The sequence below is a fragment of the Sus scrofa genome, chromosome 14, assembly GCF_054392235.1.
Source record: "Sus scrofa isolate SSC_HxYL_T2T_F1_AM1 chromosome 14, Sscrofa_HxYL_maternal_Yorkshire_Landrace_v2.0, whole genome shotgun sequence".
Classification (NCBI taxonomy): domain Eukaryota; kingdom Metazoa; phylum Chordata; class Mammalia; order Artiodactyla; family Suidae; genus Sus; species Sus scrofa.
In genome coordinates, this window is record NC_139396.1 from 56207735 (window position 1) to 56224121 (window position 16387).

At 47.7% G+C, this 16387-nt stretch overlaps 1 protein-coding gene across 4 annotated transcripts in view; it reads left to right on the forward strand.

Annotated features, from left to right (window-relative positions):
- The window catches only part of KSR2 (kinase suppressor of ras 2), a 414955-nt gene that overhangs the window by 307827 nt on the left and 90741 nt on the right, over positions 1 to 16387 (forward strand). For all 4 annotated transcript variants that reach the window (XM_021073978.2, XM_084994175.1, XM_084994177.1 and 1 more), the window contains exons 6-7: positions 945 to 1014; positions 3957 to 4040. In XM_021073978.2, the coding sequence (XP_020929637.1) occupies positions 945 to 1014; positions 3957 to 4040 (154 nt within the window). The remainder of the gene's footprint in view (positions 1 to 944; positions 1015 to 3956; positions 4041 to 16387) is intronic.

Genomic DNA, 16387 nt, shown 5'->3' on the forward strand with positions numbered 1-16387 from the left:
TTCCACATTCCCATTCACCCATCAGTTTACCCATCCATCCATCCACTCATCCATCCATCCACCCACCCAGCCATCCACTCACCTCATCTGTCCATCTACTGATTTATTTGTCCATCTACCTACCTATCTTAACATCCATCCATCCATCCACCCACCTACCAATCCATTTCTCCATCCCTCCACTCATCCACCCACCCACCCACCCATTCATCCATCCATCTACCCACTTATTCTAGCATGAGTTTAGGTGGTCCATGGTTAGGCATATTTTGATTACTTATACAGAAAGTGATATTGGTTTTCCATATAGAGTTTGCTTTGACAATAAATGTGTTGAAACAAACAAAAAATAATTCCCCTTAAAACATTAAATAGATAGTTTTATGGGTTGTACAGGAACATGACAAAAATGAAGAAAGTGGGACTTCTGTGACTGGCATTTGGAATCTGCTGTGTTGGAACTGGGTGAACATAGGAACGTGTCCTAGGTCCCTAGGTTACACAGCTGCTCTGTGGTCTCCAAGTTGTATGACCTTGAGCAAATGACTTCTCCTCTCCAGGCCTCCGTTTCCTCATCTGTAAGGTGGGATGCTAACAACTCCAAATCTTGGCGATGTTTTGAGAATATAATGAGCTAAGGCCTGTGGATCACGTAGCACCTGCCTGCACATAGTAAGCACTCAGTAGTTGGGAGCCATGCTCAGTTTTATTCTTCCCACAGCTGGTTTCTTTTCAGGCACTGTCTGAAAGCCTCACCCAGGGGACCTTGCGTGAGTTAAGGCAGTACAGGCTAAACCCGTGTTCCACTTGGCTTTGGTTTAACAAGTGATGGCGGTCAATGTCTTCCTGAGGCCGGCAAGCCTCTTGGGGCTTGATGGGAGCCCACCCCCGCCTCTAATTCTCTGTGTAATGGAACCTTCTCCTCCTCTCTTCTCTCCCTGCAGACACACTGTCAGTGCCACGCTGGTCCCCGCAAATCCCTCGCAGAGACCTCGGCAACTCCATCAAGCACAGGTAGGCTGGATCCCTGTGTGCACTGGGGGCCACCTCCCAGCATGATGAGGGTTGAGGGGCTCTGGACCCCGTATGGGGAAAACCTGGGCAGTTCCTATATCACCATACTCTCCTCTGCTAAGCTGAGCCTGAGTGTGGCAAGGGACTGAGATGTCTGCTTCTTGTTAACCTGGCTCTCAGAAAATTAGCACCTTGTGGTTAAAAGCCCAGGCTTTGAAGTCAGACTGACGTGTATTCCAATCCCAGCTAGTAAAGCTTTGCAGCTTTGAGGAAGTTACTTAACCTCTCTGAGGCTCCATTTTCTCATCAGATAATTCCGCCTCCTCATAGGATGGTCGTGAGGATTAAATGAGACAATATATTGAAGTGCTAAATAAGCAAGGGGCCTGGTACGTAATAACCAGTCAGTAAGTGGTATTAATATTAAGACAGATGCTCATCCTAATTTTGGGTCTCCTCACCCAGAAGACAAGATTGTGGGCTGAATTCAGAGATGCTCACTTTCTGCTGGAGTGTAGGTCAGTCCAGGGATCCAGCCCTGTTGGGTGCATGGGTCAGCCTCTCCAAGGGCACGCTTGCCCTTTTCAGAAAGGAAGTCTCTATCTGCTAAGTCATCCCTTAAACGAAATTAACTTTCTACGTTTTATCTCATCATCCCCACGATCTGTTCACAGACTCAGTGCTTTAAGTAGCACAAGTGTGGGCCCGTCCATTTAAGGGATAGGGAAACTGAGGCCCTGAGTGACGAAGTGATAGACCTACGAGCTCATTAATCCCAGCACTTTGTGTTCTTCTGACATCGCTGCTGAGAGCTTACTTGCACTGAGGCCTCTATGACCAGCAGAGAGTTCACTCATTCATGATTTCTTTCCACGGGTATTTCAAGGGAACATCTGTACCAGGGCTGCTGCAATGAGCTCCACGTAAGGCTTTCACCTTCGGGTAACTCACAGTCTAGTGGAAAGACAGACAGTTAACAGACTGTGACAGTACAGAGGAATCAGGGCTGGGGCTGGGGGGGCGGGTGGAATGGCGATAGCAGGGGCAGACATATCTTGTCACCATAACCCTGGGCCAGGCAGGAATGAGCATACTCTCCAGGAATGACGTCTCGTCAACACTTTTGGAAAGAAATATGTTGACAAGATGGTTTTTAAGACTCAAATGAGAAAACGGTGGAGGAAGGCGTGACAAATACACGACAGACACGTCAGTAGTCAGGCGGTGAGATGCAGAGAGAAAGGCATCAAAAGGAAGCCTTTTTTGGGTTTCCCTTTATACAGCTTCCTCGCTCAACTCCATGCCTTGGCCCAGCTCCACCCCTGGACTTAGTTCCACCCTTTGATTGGCCACACCCCTGGCTCAGCCCCACTGCTAGACTCTAGCACCCTAATGTTAGACCTGGTGGTACCTCAGATTCAAATACTGATGCCAAGAAGAGGAAAATGATCTGATGATCTTGGGCATCAAGAACATTTTCTTAGAGGAACTGGCACTTGGGATGTCCTGTTACTTTTCAGTCTCACCCTGTGTTTCTCTGTGGGATCCGCGCCAAGACCAAGAGACTTAAGACTCATCCCAGCCTTGGGGAAAAAATGAAATTAAAATCCCATACCATCCACTGTCCTCAGAGTCACCTCAGCCACAGCTTGGGTAGAGGGGTTGCTGATCCAAGGGATGGGAGAGGGCTGGAAAGGAGAAGGAACTCCCACCTGCCACTTATACTCTCTCAGTTCCCATGTGAGTGGAACATGAGCCCATTTGACATTCCCCAGAGCTGCCAAATCCTGCAAAATAGATCCTGCCAAACTTACTGGCCCCAAAGATCGGGCAAAAAGGGACTCAACCAGCCTTCAGTACAAAAGTGGAAAGGGAGTTTTCTTGGTCACAAGAGTCTCTGTTCAGAATATTGCTATTTGCTTAGACAGGGAGGCTTTGGGCTGCAGCTCATTCTGTTTGGAGAGTGACTGACCCAAATCAGGCGAGATGGTACAGCAGAGGGATGCAGGCTTGCCCTCACAATTCTCAAGCACTAAGTTACATAATCACTTCCGATTTTCATTTTGACACTGTGAGGCCGTGGAGATTAGATACAACTGCTGAAGGCAACAGAAATTGAAAATGAAAATTAACTCTGACCTGGCAACCTTCAATACTTTTCTTGGGCCCAGCCCTGCTGCTGCCTGGTATCATGTGGGGGAAAAAGGACCCTGGCAGCAGCAGGGAGCCCCAGAAGTTAATCAAATACACCTCTGTTCCGACTGGTTCTTAGCTGTGTATCAGAAACCTCCAAACTGCTTCATGTTTGCAGCAGGTGGTGATGGCTGGGGAGGGAGATGAGTTGATGGTCTGAAAAGGCTTTCACTTTAGGGGCCTCTTCTCTGCTGCTAAAATTTGAGGTCTTCAGTTTTTTTTAGGGGGGGTGACAGCACCCCTCTTGAAGCTCCTCAGGTGAGGTAACTAGCAGTGATGGGAATCAGCTCAGGTCAATGATGGGGCCACAGACACCTTGCTCTGTGGTTCCCTGAGGACAGTTCCAGCCCCATCCATCTGTCCCAGAGCTGAACTTGGCCTATAGTAGGCCAGCAGGCAATGTTTGTTGAATGACTGAATGACTGTTATGAATGTTTGGGTAATAATATAATCACACCCCACTTCTGTGAGCACTTTCTGTTCACCAGGCACTCTGTGAAACCCTTGATGTGCATGACCTTGTTTAATCCTCTGAACAACCTGTGAGGTCAATGGTGTTATTATCCCCACTTTAAAGATGAAGAGACTGGAGCTCCAATGGTTTAAGTAACTGGATAAAGTCACCTATCTTGGAAAAAGTGGAGCTGGAATCCAGGATCCATGTGCTTATCCTTTCAGTGGTCATCCTTCTAGAGACTGATTAGTCACCATCACCTTGGCCTTGAACGCTCTTTATCTCTCTCTCACAGGTTTTCCACGAAGTACTGGATGTCTCAGACCTGCACAGTCTGTGGGAAGGGGATGCTTTTTGGCCTCAAATGTAAAAACTGCAAGTAAGTGGCTGTTCCTAAAAGCATGTTTTCACATGCCTGATGTCAGCAGGAGCCATCCTGGGCTCTGAAATAGCTTATGGAATTTTGGCTTTTTGGCTCTCAGGTTGCTTGCTCTGTTTTTCAGAAATAGATCTTAATCTCTACACTTAAGTTGTAGGGTCAAGGAGAGCACTTGGGAATAAGAATCAGAGCTGATGGGTGATGCTGGATACACATAATGCTGTCTGCAGAGGCACAGTGGGAACTTGCATTTTCATAGCATTTCAAACCAGGGCTTGGCAAACTTTTTCTCTGGTCGACCAGATTAAAAATATTTTAGGCTTTTCTGTTCATAGGATCCCTGTTGCAACCACTCAAGTCCTCTGTGTAGCTCAAAAGCGGCTATAGACAGTATATAAACAGATGCACATGACAAAATTTATTTATTCCAGTAAAACCTTTTTTTACAAAAATAAACTGTGGGTAGCTTTGGCCCCTCAGCCATAGTTTGCTGATCCCTGAATTAAGAGTTTACAAAGGCCTTTTCCCCTTTATTTTTTCTCCTCGTGGTGCCTCTCTGGGGGTGAGATGTTCTGATCCTTCCCATTATACAGATGTGAAAACTGAGTCCCAACAAGGCTAAGTTACCTGTTTCGAGGTCACACAGAATAAGAAGCTGTCAAGACTTAGACTCTGACCCCCTAACTCCTGCCCTTTCTGTGGCATCATGTTGGTCAAGTTCTGGTGAGAAGAGAGGACCACTCAGGCACACTGCCCCCTTCCCCCAGCATCCATACTCCCATTCCAGGTCATGGCTGGCAACAGATAGGGATGCAGGAGAGACTCTGATACCCAGCATGGGCCCTGGAGTCAGACTGAGATGGGTTTACATCCTCATCCTGCCACTGTCTAGCTTGGTGACCTTGGACATGTCCTCTCACATTTCTGCTGCTAGTATTTTCCTCTGCATGGAAGGAGTCATCGTCAGGCCTGCCCGGTGTGGCAGTGAGCGCTGACTTGATCAGCCCTGAAGGATGTAGCCCAGGGCCAGGCTTAGAGGTCAGTCCTCTGTCTAAATGCCTTTCCATCTGACCTTCCTCTTTCCTTCTATAAACTTGTATTAAAGACTCGCTTTGGTCCAGTCACTGTAAAATAGTCAATACCATTCAGCTGTATCTAAAGGTTACTTACAAATGAGTGTCCATCTGATAGCTTTATGGGAGTCACTAAGTTCGAAAGCAGGAACCCTTCTTTCCCCTGGAGCCTTGTTCTTCCTGGTCCGGCCCAGGCTGGGGACTTTCATTCAGACCTTACCCCATACTTGTCCTTTGATGGAGTTCTTACTCCTCCCCCAGCCAGGGCATCTCAGGTTGAGCGCTCTTCCCTCCTGGAGTAATGGGCATGGGGAGGGGGGGATTATTTAGTTCCAGCCCCTAAGGAGTCTTGATGTCTATGGCACAGGGTGGGGGTTGGTGCAACACCTACCAAGACTCAGTGTTTGGAGGCCCACATCCCCACCTTGGTCCTTTAGAGACCCAGGTGAGTCCCCAGGATGGGGCCTTCTGGTCTGCCTGACTTTGAGATGCATGAAGCCAGGCCCCCGGCGTCCAACCTGAAGTTCTGTCTGAATTTCCCTGCTCACCAGCTTCTCGGGGGGCCTAGCTCATCTGGGTGTAGTTGCACCACCTTCTGAGGAGAAACGGCAGCTCTCACATCCTCACACCTGCCGAGCAGAAGCTTTGAAGTCAGGTAATTAGGTGACAGGGACCCAGCCAGGAGTCAGCAAGGCTGAAGGCTTCCTGAGCCGTTTTAATTTTCAGCGCTAGAGGCAGAAGTCTGAGGTAGCCTTCCCTTGTGCTCTGTGTTCTAGAAGTAATGAGCAAAGACCCAACCCTGCCAAGGCTTGGTGGAGGGGTGGGGAGCTAGGGAAAAGAGGTGGCTGCAAGAAGCAGAGGCTCTGAGAGCATCCAGAACAGAGTTGGGGCCCCACCTGCACTGCCGAACTCTGGGTGTGTGAGCTTGAGCCAGAGACTCCCGTCCTGGGCTTAGTTTTCTTCCCTGCAAAGTGGGCATGATATTAGCACCCCCTCCCCCAGGACTGTTGGAAGGAGTCTGTGAAATGCCCTTGCTCCAGGTAACAATGTTTTAATCAAACGTGCTTCTCACTTCACCCTGCGCAAAAATGGCCCCTGGAACTGTAAGATGCACAGTGCAAACCAAGCCTTGGTTGTAAGGCACCCTTGATCTCACCAGTCTGCTCAGCACTTGGAAAAACTGCCCCAAAGGTGACAGCCGAATCTGTAGCTGCTGCAGAGTTCCGGCATACTTCAGGAACTTTGACCTTGTCCTTGTGTGACGGTGGCAGAGTTTAGTGCATGCTCTGGTATGCAGTTGGGAACATGCATTACTGATCTCTCCAGCTGAAGTTTGACCTTATGCTTCCGTGAATGAAACTATCCGGCTTTTACCTTAATTCTAGTGAGGATGGATGGCTGTTCATATGTGTTTTCAAAGAAGGGCAGAATTTGGGATGGAAAGGTTGGATGAAGGACAGAAAAGGGTAACATACCGACCCCATTGTCAGGGGCTTTATGTGAAGACACACCTAGAGAGAAAGGAATTTCAGTGAAACTGAAGTGCATGCGTAAGAGCAGCCACAGTGAAATCCCAGAGAGCGGCACTGAGGATGGGGAGGGAGCTTCTCATAAAAAATGGGCAGAGCTATTTGTTCATTTACTCGGCTCATGTTCATTGAGCACGTACTGTGCGCCAGGCACTGTCTCAGGCACAGGGGCAATGACAGTGAATGAAACAGACAGAATCCCTGCTCTCACAGAACTTAGGTGCTGGTGGGGGGTGGAGATGGGGGAGGGCAGACAGTCAACAAATTGGTAAAAGAGGTCATCTGTTCAGATGATGCCTCAGTGCTGAGGAGAAGAGCAAAGCAGAGAAGGGAGGCAGAAAGGGCCAGGGAAGGGGCTGCAGTTTTCAACATTCAGGGAAGGTCTTTATACCTGAGTGGGATGTTAGGAGAAATGTGGTGTGTGATACAGGTCATTTCTTGTTTTCCTAAAGCATTTCTAGAGGCTTGGGTTTGAATCTCTCCTGAAGGCAATTCTTCTTCTCCTTCTTCCTCTTCTCCTCCTCCTCCCCCCTTCCCCTTCCTCTCCCCTTCCCCTCTTCCCCTTCCTCCCTCTCCTCCCTCTCCCTCTTCCCTCTCCTCCTCTTCCCCCACTTTCCTCTCCTCCTCCTCCTTCTTTTTTTTTTTTTTTTTTTTTTTAACATAGGGCAGTTCTGCTTGTGTTACTGCCAGAAACTCCCAGGTTGACAGACCCATGCTACTTGAAGTGTGGTCTCTGGACCTGCAGCCACAGCATCACGTGGGAGCCCATTAGAAATGCAGATTCTCAGGCCCCAGCCCTGCTGCATCCGAACCTACATTTTAAGGTTGTCCTGGTGATTCCTGTGCATGTTAAGTTTGAGAAGCACTCCTCTCATGAGCTCCAAAGTCCCTTGCAGAGATGATTTTATTTTTCTAGCTTATGGGTCTCAAAGTAAGAATCAGCATCCCATGGAAGGTGTATTACAACACAGATTCCTGGACCTGCTCCTATCTGAGTCTCCAGCTCAGTGGGTCTGGGGAGCGGTTCCTCAGAATTTGCATTCCTATTGAGTTCTTAGGTGATGCTGGTGCTGCTGGTCCAGAGACCACAATTTGAGAACCCCCTGCTCTATATGCAAGCAAGAGTTTGGCAAAACCAAACTTTATTTTCCAGGCTGACATTTTGGCACATGAGGTTTTATCTTGTTTTTTGTTTTTTTTCAAAAGGTTGGTCTGTCTTTGCTGATGATTTTTCAGGCTCTTCTGCTGTTGCTTCCCTTGGCCTCACTCTGTAGACGCGAGGCTTGTTCATCCTCTTCTCTCCAGGAAATTCATCCAGTAGATATTTGCATGGTGTGATGAGGAACCCAGTCTCCAGGTCAGACACCCACACCTCTGTGGGATTACTGACTCTGCCACTAACTGTGTGATCACTTCGGAGCCTCTGTTTCTTCTTCTATAAAAAAAAGAAAATAGCATCTACCTTACCAGATTGTTTTAAAACACAACTGAGATAAATAAGGGAAAGTGTTTATTAGCCTAGTACTTGGTCCTTTATAAGCACTTTATAAATGCAAGTTAGTGTCATGAACTGTATGAATTAATTTTGGGGTACCCCTCCACTCAGGAAGCCAGGATACTTCTGAATGTCTAACCCCTTTCCCTCCTGCTTTGGTTCAATGCCCACTTCCTCCGGAATTATCATCAGCTGTCTTGTTGGCATTCTGAATAGAGAGATTAATGAACTAATAGGAAATTATGTTCAGAAAGCAATTTGCAGTTATCTAAATCGAGGCGTTTTCATCTAATAGGTTCATGAGCATGGAATGGAGTTTAGTTCTAAGTGGTCGGATGTCAGCACAATCCACACATTGTCTGATAACGATGGATTCAGCTGCCTGAAGTTTGCTTTTGCAGTAAGATGCTGATGGATTTCCCGGGCCTCAGCCATGTCTTATCTGCGTCCTTCCTCCTTCTCAGGGTCCTTCCACAGAAGGACCTTTCTGCAGAACTGAGGTCTAGTTCTTTGGAAACCTCTCCACTTTTATCTCCATTTCTTGCAGAAACACTGCCAATGGTGCTTGGGTAGCTTGTACTCTAGAACAAGAGTTCGATTTGAACCCAGGTTTGTTTTTGTTTTTGTTGTTGTTTTCTGCAGAGGCAGGAGTCTAGGAGGGAGGGGATGTCTTCCCAAACCACCAGTGGAGAAGTAGCCCAGACTCCTGGCCCCAGCCTGGCCCAACCTCTGGGCATAGGGCCTAGAAATCTGCATTTTTATGGCCGAACCTGTGGCATATGGAGTTCCCAGGCTAGGGGTCGAATCGGAGCTGCAGCTACCAACCTACACCACAGCCAGATCCTAACTTCATCTGCAGTCTGCACCACAGCTCATGTCAACACCGGATCCTTAACCCACTGAGCAAGGCCACATCCTCATAGATACTAGTCAGGTTTTGCACCCACATCCTCATGGATACTAGTCAGGTTTTGAACCTGCTGAGTCACAATGGGAACCCTGAAATCTGCATTTTTAATCAACCTCCCAGATAATTCATATTTGCACCTAAGTATGAGTGTTCTAGGCTGAAGAGACAGCAAAGGCAAGGATCAGGGCTTAGAAGAGTTGGAACATGTTTTGCAGGCAGGCCCAAGAGAGGAGACTGTTGTTGTGACCCATCCTGGTGCCTCCTGAGGTTCCAGGCCTGCACGGGGCACTGCTCACTGCCCAGCGAGCTGTGCTCCTGAGAAAGCAGTCTTGGACCCTGAAGCTCTCATCACTTTGGAGCAGTTCGCTTGGCAGGACAAGGCCCCAGAAAGGAGAATGTGCTGACGGGATGGCCCTTTCTCGGGGTGGCGGAACGGGGAGTGGAAGCCAGGACTTCTGATGTTCTCAGAGTCACCTGCTCTCAGAGCCTGAGATGGGAAGTTTATTGGTGTCAGAAGACCTGGCAGATGTTTAAGACTCATTTTCCTCTAGGACCGCAGAGTACTCACCCCTATCCTTTGAAGAGAGGATGATAAAATCAGTGGCCACTGAGCACCACCCTAGCTCACCCACGTGTGTCTTGACGTCCTGCTCACTGTCCCAAAGAGCTCGCTTAGGGATGCTGGTGCTAACGGTTCACACCTGAGACCTTCTGGAGGCTTGCCCTTGGCAATTGCAGCTCTTCTCTCAGGTGGCTCAGCGCCAGGGCCCGATTGGTGCAGGCGTGCATAATGCCAGCTCTCTTGCCTTAAGACAGAAGACTCTATGGTACAGTTGACACTCCAGAGCCCCCTGAGGGATCAGGCTGAGACTAGAGTCATCTGAAACAACATCCTTGCCAAGTGTCTCTGCCCCTGCCCCAATTCCCATCCTGCTGAGGAAGATCCTAGAGAACTCCCTTCAGAAATCACTTGCAAGAATATCCATCTCGAGTTCTGCTTCCAGGGAGCTCAACTTAGGACAATAAAGCAGTGGAAAGCCCCAGACTCTGGAGCTGGAGAGAGCAGGTCCTGGCTCTGCCGCTTCCTAGCTCTGTGACTCTGGATAAGTTTCTAAACCTCTCTGATGTAAAATGAGGCGAATCGGTTCATTTGATGTGTTAAGACATATGAGTGCCCTAATCACGTTAATGACACAGATCAGAATCTTTAAATAAATTGTTCGGCCGTTATTTCATTGCAGAAGTGGATTCTCTCTTAATACAAAGTAGAAAAAGACACATACTCACCTCCATGAAGGGTTTAAGAAGGTCAAAGTTCTAGAAAAGTTAGCCCATTTCCCACTCTTCTGTAGTTCTTGTTCTCCATTTTTCTTTGCGGATTTTCAGAACCAGCCAACTTCTTGGGAGACGTGTTCAAGGTTTCTCAACCTTGGTACTATTGACTTTGAGTTTTCTTCTCTTTCATTTGAGAATTCTTTGCAGTGGGGGTTTTCCTGTGCTTTGAAGGATGCTCAGCACCGTTGCTTTTACCCCTGACTCCACCCTCAGTTGTGACAATTAAAAATGTGTGTCCCCTGGTTGGGGAGGGGGACAAAATTGCCCTTGGAGGAGATTTTATATATATATATGTACATGTATATGTATGTGCAACACATATATGTGTGTTATATAATATATAATAAATGTGTTAATAATACATAAGATGTATGTGTATCATATAATAAATCCCTCACTCCCAACCAATGGGACTCTACCCATTGTTCAGTTTTTGAGTGCCAGCATTAGTGTGCCATTACTAAAATCTTCAACAGAGTGATCAAACAGCTCGATTTGCCTGGGACTTCCCTGGATTGACCACTGAAAGTTCCATGTCCCAGGTGGCCCGGGTTGGTGGAGGCAGATCTATACTGGTAGAAACATTTTCCATATTCCAGTTAAGGTTAAGGTCACTGCTCACTTCTGTAGGCTTGAGACCCATCATCACTTCCCTAGAAAGGCAGAGAGGGATGTTTGGAAACAGCGTTAGATTTCCAATTTATTCCAGTGCTATTTGAACGTGCTTTACCTGGGTCCCCTCTCCTCCTGCCCACAATAGCCTGGCTGAGCACGCTTGCACTTAATTCTTTTCACATAAGCAGTCACTTTGCTAATTTCCATGCACTTCTTTGTCTGGTTTTGCTCTGTTATTGGAGCTTTTCACTTGGATTTCATGTATTCTTTGGTTCCCTCCTTGTTCTGTATGTCCTCCTAGCTCCTGTCCTTGCATCAAAATACAGTGTTTTACCTGAAATGTTCCTGTTTTTTGCAAAAATGACTCCAGGCACAGGTGACAAGGAGATAAAAGCATGAAGTAAGACATGGTTGGTTTGAGCCACTGGGCGTATTCATTTTCCCAGCTCTGGGGAAATGATGAGCTAGTGTTGCAGCTGCCGTGAAGTTCCTGGAAGCTTCAGGAATCTGTACAACAGGCAGGATATTGGCAGGATATAATTATGAGCGTGTGTTTCAGAGATCACCAGCTTGAAGGCTGAACTTACTTTTCCATTAATAGAAACACTTTAGTTTTTGCAATAATCATCATGGGAATTAATGGTCCCTTAGATGCATTTTTACTTATTTTAAGCAAAAATTGGGGTCCAATTACAGTCATCCATGTGGGATGATTATAATTCTCCTGGAGGCTGAGGTGGGGACTGGATATGAGGATGGTGATGAGAGTGGTGATGACAGCATCATTTTGCTAAGGTATTTTGCTACGTCCATCAGTGCATCATCTCATTTAATTGTTACAACAACCAGGGAGAGCAGGATCTATTATTATTATCCCCATTTTACAGAGGAGAAAACGGAGGCCTTTAGGAATAAATCGTTGGTCCGAAGTCTCCCAGTGCACTCCTCAAACCCACTGATCCCTCTGATTCAAGATCCCAGCATCTTGACCACTTTACATGCACAAAGGACCAGCCACACAGTTGCTGGCCCCTTCTCTGCTTCTCCTTGAACCAGATAAGCGGCACAGAAGATGATAGGCTGATCTCAACCTGACCCTGGATCTGAGCTATCAGTCTTTTTTTTTTCTCCCCTGCCTGCTCCCCTCTCCCATCATCCCTTCTGGAATTGAAAGATGACACATGGGTCTCTGGGACGTATGTACACCTCTGTGTTCAGGGAACCAAGAAGACTCTGTAGTCACACTCTCCTCTCTCAGGGAAGTTAAGGAGGTCGGGGGGGCACCCCCAACAGGGAATAGGGATGAGGCTTCCTTCTAGTATCCTCTTGTGGAGAGAACAGTGCCGGGGTTTTCCTGATGATCTTTCATTATGTTTCTGGAGCATTCGGTCTGATTCCTAGATTCGTGCACCCCATCTCCCTTGCTCATTTCTGCTGTTCCCTTTTTCTTTCTAAGCCAGTTGTAAGCCACAGAGCTCAACCCCACTGAGCTGTCAGCCTCAGGGGACGGGATGTTTTGAGATCCTTCGCTGAGAGCCTATGGAGACATTTCTAGAAGCATGGGCTCAAGTGAGAGACCACAGGGGAACGAAAATGAGACAGAACTGCCTCGTTGGGATATTCAGTGAGACAAGCCCACTGCAAAGGGGGTCATGATTTGGCTTAGTGATTTTTCAAGAAGTCCTAAGGAGCACTTCATGCAGTGATGGGGGGGTGGGACGAGCAGAGGCAGGGAGCAGGAAAGATAACCAGGGAAGGGAACTTCCCTGCCCTGCGCCTGCAATTGTAAACACCTGCTGCCAGATGAGGTCTTTCCAAAATGCTTTTTCAGCCTTCACCTCCCTGTTTAAAACCCTTCATTGGTTCGCCTGGCTCTCAGGATAAAATCCAGTCACTTGAGGAGACCTTGCACCATCCTTATTTCTCCTTCCTCCTGCCTCGCCACTTTCCACCTTACACCCAGAGCTCCAGCTTCATCGAGCCATCAACCCCACAGCAGAACCCATGCCCACTTACTGCTGCTTCTCTGCACCCTAGTGCTTCAGCCTAGATCTTGCTTGCACACCTCTGCTAGCTCCACTTTTTCTTCCGGGCTTATTAGCACCATTATCACTTCCTCCAGGAAGCCCTCCCTGACTCCCCTCAGATCCAAAGTGCCCTACCCTACCTTCCTGATCATTCCATATAAGATAGTACATGTTGTTTGTCTATTACCTGTCCAACCAGACTTTATTTGACAGTGGGGCATGTCTGGTTTTGTTTACTGTTAATGTGTCCAGGGCAAGCACAGCACTTGGCACATAGCAAACACTCAGGAATTACTAGTTGGTGAAATAGATCCCAAAGGGAGTCTTTGGAGGGAAAGTGATTCTTGCCAACCCAAGATGCTGGGAACCTGGTTCCAATCCAGATGGGATCATTTCTAGGAGGCAGTTTTGAGGTGAAAGGATGAGTGGAAAGATGTCTGCGTTTGAAAGGATGAGAGAGGGCTTTACATACCCATCTGGATAGTAAACTTCTTGCTAGATGATTCCAAGAAAGAGGATTAAAGAAAGAATTCTTGCTCTATTTTATTATACACCCCCAGTGCCTCATACATCACCTGACACAGAGGAGGAAGGAAGGCAATGATGTTTTTGTGTGCATGAATGAATGGTTATCCTGACTCTGCCATTTACCATCTGTTCCATTGGACTGCTTCCTGGGCCTTGGTCTTCCTGGCTTTAAAATGGGTATAACAGTATCCCTCTCTTATGGAATTGTTGGTCAGAGTTATTGAGGGTTATGTAAGAGCACCTGGCCTGGAATGCTGAACATTCCCTCAATTGGAGTTAGGGGCCAGGTTTTTTGTCTTGGTTTGGTTTGGGTTTTCTTGCTTTTTTTTTTTTTTTAAGGGTGCACCTGCAACATATGGAAATTCCTAGGCTAGGGGTCAAATCGGAGCTGCAGCTGCCAGCCCACACCACAGCCATAGGAACTTGGGTTCCGAGCCTCATCTGCAACCTACCCCACAGCTCATGGCAATGCCAGATGCTTAACCCTCTGTGTGGGGCCAGGGATCAAACCAGCATCCTCATGGATATTAGTTGTGCTAAGCCACAACGGGAACTCCCAGGGTTTTTTTAAAATTAATTTTTTATTATAGTTGACTTACAATGTCACATCAATTTCTGCTCTATAGCACAGTGACCCAGTCACACAGACACACAGACACACACACACACACACACACACACACACCACACACACATGTATATATATATACATTCTTTTTCTCATATTATCTTCTATCATGTTCTTTCCGAAGATACTGGATATAGTTCCCTGTGCTGTACCGTAGGACCTCATTGCTTATCCATTCTAAATGTAAGGGGCCTGGTTTTTTAAACATCCCATTTGCCCTCTGTAAGGAAAGGCATATTGCAGAGTGAGCTGGTATGAGACCAGAGAAAGAATCAGGGATTTGGGCTGCTTGGAGCAAACTTTTCATTGATTGGTTAGAATCACCCGGTGAACTATTTGAAATGAACATGACTGTCTTCACCAGTGAGAGACTTGGTGGCCCCTCCTCCAGGAAGGCTGCCCTTCTCATCCGGGCAGCCTCTGGGATTCTGTCTGCTCCAGGGGGCTGCTGGTGGCCGGACAGATCCATTAAGGAAACAGCAGAGCTACTCATAAAAGGGCCATTTGTCCCTCACAGTTCCCGGGCAAAATCCCTGGGTGTCCAGTTTTCTTCTGGTCAAATCCCCACCCCGCTACCCCCACATCCAGGGAGGAAGGAGGGGCGGGAAGGAGAGAATGGCAGAGCAGTGTGTGTTTGCATTTCACAAACTTTGAGGGATACAATTTATAAGAAATAGAAAAGCTTTTTTTGTTTTGTTTTGTTTTGTTTTTTTAATGGCTGCACCTGTGGCATATGGAAGTTCCTGGGCCAGGGACTGAATCCGAGCCACAACTGTGGACTATGCCACTAGATCCTTTAGCCCACTGTACACGGCTGGGGATTGAACCTGTGCCTCAACAGCTACCTGAACTGCTCCAGTTGGATTCTTTTTTTTTTTTTTTTTTTTTTTTTGTCTTTTTGTCTTTTCTAGGGCTGTTCCCACGGCATATGGAGGTTCCCAGACTAGGGGTCTAATCGGAGCTGTAGCTGCCAGCCTACACCAGAGCCACTGCAACACAGGATCCAAGCCGCCTCTACAACCTACACCACAGCTCATGGCAATGCCGGATCCTTAACCCACTGAGCAAGGCCAGGGATCGAACCCGCAACCTCATGTTCCTAGTCAGATTCGTTAACCACTGAGCCATGATGGGAACTCCTCCAGTTGGGTTCTTAAAATACTGCTCAACAGTGGAAACTCCAAGAAATAGAAATCATTTTAAAAAATTGGTGGAGACTATTAATGCCCCCACACGAGGACCATCCAATGAGCTTTCCCTTCTGGGCCTGCCTTTTTCTTTCTCTCCTCCTCTCTCTCCATCTCTCATGTATCAGGCACCAGCCACTAAGCCAGGCACAGAAAGCAGGGTGGGAAGGGTGGCTGCAAAGATGAGGAGTGCTCAGATCTTGCCCTCCAGATAAATTCACATATTGAATTTTCAGACAGAGAGGCTCTCTCATTCGGCCGGCAGCCCCTCTGCAGAATGAGATAGCCCACATAAGCAACTTTTCTTGATAACTGAAGCTTATCCTATTACCCTTTGAAGTTGGGCGAGGGAGTGGGGTGGGGAAATGAACTCTTTTCAACAGAAATTTTAAATAAATCCTTTCCAAATTTCCAGTGTCTGAGGTTGGCCTGGCATGCTGTGTGTGCCCCCAAAGGTGCCTCAGCCTCTCCTGCAGAAACCATGACCTATTTGCTGCCCAGGTGGGCACCACTCACACATTTTCTCACTGGCTCCTCTGGGCAGTTTTGCAGGGAGGAACCCAGAACTGGGCAAGGCAGATGGCTGCCCCCTTGGTCTGAGAAGGGTTGAACTGTGATTCGAGCCCAGGTTGGCTGAGTTCCTGAGCCCAGCCTTCTCACCACTTCTGGAAACACATGTGACCTTTTTCCTGTGCCCGGGCTTGAACAGAGCCACCATCCTAACTCAAGGTTCTCCTCCTGGCCATGTCAATTTGGAGGTTTGTCCAGTGCAGTCAGCTGTCTCCTCTCCACCCGCCCTTTTCCTCCTGGTGGGGCAGAGCACGTGAAGGACCAGATTCCTTAAGAACTGTGGGCTAAAGGGACACACGAGGGATAAGGAGCAGAGGGCTTGGTTTTGGTGTGAAGCTTTGGGACAGACTGCATTCCTCCTTGAAGAATCATGGTGTCTTAGGTGGGCTCCTCTGTTTCTGTACACCTTCAGGCAAGCGCTTTCTTGGAGAGGTGATCCCAGGCCACACC